At 45.2% G+C, this 3,669-nt stretch overlaps 1 protein-coding gene across 1 annotated transcript in view; it reads left to right on the top strand.

The window, feature by feature from the left end:
* Pcnx2 (pecanex homolog 2) overlaps positions 1-3,669 on the top strand; it is a 213,213-nt gene that overhangs the window by 8,922 nt on the left and 200,622 nt on the right. Inside the window, 2 exon segments of the mRNA XM_012516813.2 lie at positions 2,739-2,950; positions 3,551-3,669. Of these exon segments, the coding sequence (XP_012372267.1) occupies positions 2,739-2,950; positions 3,551-3,669 (331 nt within the window).

Genomic DNA, 3,669 nt, shown 5'->3' with positions numbered 1-3,669 from the left:
ACATCTTGCTTTCTCTTAATTTCAACTGTAAGCAATTTAGGCTGTAGTATATTGTTAGGAGGATAATTCAAAATGTGGCCTCCATTCTTCTTGTAATAAGCCAGTTTTTTTTTTCAAACGAATTTCCCAGGGAGCACTACATAACTCCTTTTTTTCTTCCCTTTTCCCCAGCTTCTCTTCCAGGTTCAGAGAGTTTTTCAGTTTGTATCTGTTCTGTCAAGAATGGATTCCTCTGCAAACAGAGCTCCAGGGTCTATCAAGCTCAGTTATAGTAAGCAGAACTCAGACCTCAGGAATTCAGTGAATTGGGTTGGTTTTTTTTTCCCGTTTGGGTCATCCATCCCAATCCTTTAGGGTTTTCCTATCTCCGGGCTGAAGGAATCTACATGATCTTTGCGAAGAATCAATTAGAGAACTGTGGCCTTTGGGGTCACCCAGATTAAAGGAAATGACAGGATGAGGGTGTGGAGCTCTCCGCAGTGCCAGCTCCACATTTCTGCCTACTGTCCCTGGCCTGAGGGACAAGTCCACACCAGGCCACAGTCAACTGCAGGAGAAGATGGAACCATAGGAGGGGAGGGAGATCTGAGAACTGCTCCATCTGCCCTCTCAGGACCACCAAGTTCAAGTTATATGACAATTAGGACAAATTTTCAGGGTTTGAAGATAATGGTGCTCTAGTCTACTCTCGTGGCTATCTGAGGGTTTCTCTCCTTTTATATTATTTGTTCTTTAGCTCTCTAGTTTAGCCTCTCTAGTTTAGGGTTTTGTTTGTTTGCTTGTTTTTCCCCTCACATTGGGGATTGGGCAAAGCGCCTACACATTGAGCTACATCTCCAGCCCTTTTTAATTTTTTTTTTGTTTTTTTGTTTTGTATTTAGTACAGAGTCTACAGGGTCTACAGGGTCTCACTACACAAACTCATAGTAGTCCTCCTGTTTTCAGCCTCCAGAGCGCTGGGATTACAGGTGTGCACCACCACACTTAGTCTCAATCGCTGTCTTAGCACGTTCCGGGGGAGGAGCCAGCTCATTGTGCTGGAGATTGAATCCTGGCCCCTGCGTCTGCCTGAGCAGGTGCTTTAGTCCACTGAGCTATTTGGCTGGCCCTCCTTTTTAATTTTTGAGATAGGGTTTCACTAAAAGTCACTAAGTTTCCCAGACTAGGTTCAGACTTTCTGTCTTCCTGCCCCAGCTTCCCAGAGCTCTAGGATGACAGGCCTGTCTCACTAGGCTCAGCTGTTAGCCTAAACTTTAAAAACTGATAATAGGTAAGAAAAAGTGAGGGCTATTGGTGTCCTGTACTTCCAACTTCCTCTGTGCTCCAGACATCCTTCCCGGCTTTGCAACAGACGGTGAGTGTAAATATGGGACTGACCTGCTTCCAGGTAGGGCCGAGTTAGCCTCTAATCTGGTTAATAGTGTTTTATTATTCATGAGTGTATATATTAAGTTGTATTTCCTGGTAGACTTCTTCTCTGTGGAGCAAATGCAACTCTGTGATAGTGAAGACTCTTCTTCACCATTCCTCACTGCTGAGAGTGGGCTTTGTCTTTGTTTTTCTCTTTGTTTGACCTTCTGTTCAAAGGACTGCTCTGCAAATGGACCTCACCAAGGTGCATTGCTAGCTTTCTGTTGCTGTGGCCAAATGCCTGAGAAGAACAGCTTAGAGCAAGGAAGGATTGCTACCCTGGCTCCCTCACCGTGACGTGAGGTGTTGTTATGATGGAAGGGTGTGGTGGAATGAAGTTGCCTCATGGCAGTCATGAAGCAGAGGGTTCGTCCTCCTGCTTTATTCCATGCTGGCCCCCAGCCTGTTGGGTGCTGTCATGCACATTCAGAGTGCCCCCTGCTCCCCCTGCTTGCTCTCCCATGTGCCAGTCACTCTGGAATCACTCTCACAAGCACAGTCAGCAGTATGCTTCGCTGATTTGCTGGGCATGTCTAATTCAATCACATTGACCACCAACATTAACCATCACGGTTCACACAGGCTTGCTGGGTGTGAGTGTCTGTGGACCTGATTCATCAGTCACCAGGTTGTAGACATCCTCTCAGAGATCTGTGGGTACAGAGGCAGGTCTTGCTACTCTCTCCAGAGGATCACATCGTGTGTCCATCCCAAGGGATGAGAATTGGTTGAGGAAGAATAGGAGGACTTAGGATGGTCTGTGGTCCTGGGAGACACCTGGGGAACATTTACCTGTATCCCGGGAGCTCTGTGTTCTTTGAGGGGATTGGACAGAACCAAGCAGTCTTCTCCAGGGGCTTTTGTGGCACTTGAAAATGTCCTAGCCTGCTGGGGCCAACCTAATGTGAGGAGTGAGAGGGGAAAGAAGGGAGTGGCCCGGTCCTTGTGCCTCCTCTCTTTCTGTCAAGAGTTCCACACAGGCCCTTGTGTTTTATGAGTCCTTTCTCTGACCAGATACACAGGGAGCCAGATCCATGGCACAAAGGGGCTGATGGGAAGTGGCACAGAGTTTTCTCTAGAATATACTTGGCTCCGTGAGGCTCATGCTGCAGATCACATGTCCGTCATCACAGTGACAGGAATAGCACCTGAGAAATAAAAAAGACACCCAAGAAACAGATAGCAGCTCTTTCTCCTTGAGTGTTTTAGTTGGGCCAAGTCACTTAACTAATAAACTGTGAAATCCTCCTGTCCAATGTATGCTTAATAAATTGTCCAAAAGTGTTTTCAGGTTTAAAACAGAAAGCAATTATGTTCCTCTGTCTTAGGCTTTCCCGCCAAATGCGATAACTGCGTTGTCCTACTGTGGCTCTGTGACTGTGCTCTTTGCAGTCATCAAAGTGGTCAGCTACCGCCTGCACCTCATGTTTGATAAAGGAGAGGTGATCCAGCAGAGGTCCCCCAGGCAGCCGGAAAAGCCAAAGAAAGACAGAGAGGCCAATCCCAATGTTGAACATGCCACCAACCCCAAAATTCTCAGGTAAGCTGGCCAGTGGATGTGTCAGCCCATCCTTGAAATGTTTTGGTTTTGATTAAAGTGATGTTTCTCATTCATTACTGGTTTATGAAAATATCCCAGTACAGGTGGACTCAGACCTATATATTTATACTGAAGCATAAAATTGACTTATGTAGTTAGAACGGTGTAACTGGCTCAGTGTGACCTTACACCATGACCTTTCGCCATGACCTAAATAAAATTCAGTTGCCTTAGGGTTAGCATTGCAAAATATTCAACTTCAGTATTGTTTATCTTATAATTTAAATGCCTACTGTATGCCAATATTAAGGAATAATATTTGTATTTGTTGACATAAAAGTATATTTTGCACATAATTGAAATTTTACCAGAATTCTTGGGAAGCATTTTTGTAACCATTCTTGTATTATTTGTTACTATTCCTTAAGGGAGTCCTGTTATAATTTTAAAGTAATAAGTTTTACCCTCTCTTGGAAATAAGATTTGTATATAAGCGAAATAACAACATGGACCTAAGAGAAGAAACCAGTTGGACAAATACTGAAAGTCATAGTTCTACTTGGTGACATCACTGTTCTTTGTTTCTCTTGTTTGGATCAGCAATACCAGGCCAATTCACAACAGCAAGAGAGAAGAGGTTGGCAGGAGCGTCCCTACCCCTCCCCTGCGCTGCAGCTCCCGGGGGCAGAGCCTCAGCTCACACCGCTCCTTGGGGCCAC

Source organism: Octodon degus, unplaced genomic scaffold (assembly GCF_000260255.1).
Source record: "Octodon degus isolate 3935 unplaced genomic scaffold, OctDeg1.0 scaffold00127, whole genome shotgun sequence".
Lineage (NCBI taxonomy): Eukaryota > Metazoa > Chordata > Mammalia > Rodentia > Octodontidae > Octodon > Octodon degus.
This window is presented reverse-complemented; position numbering and strand designations above follow the sequence as displayed.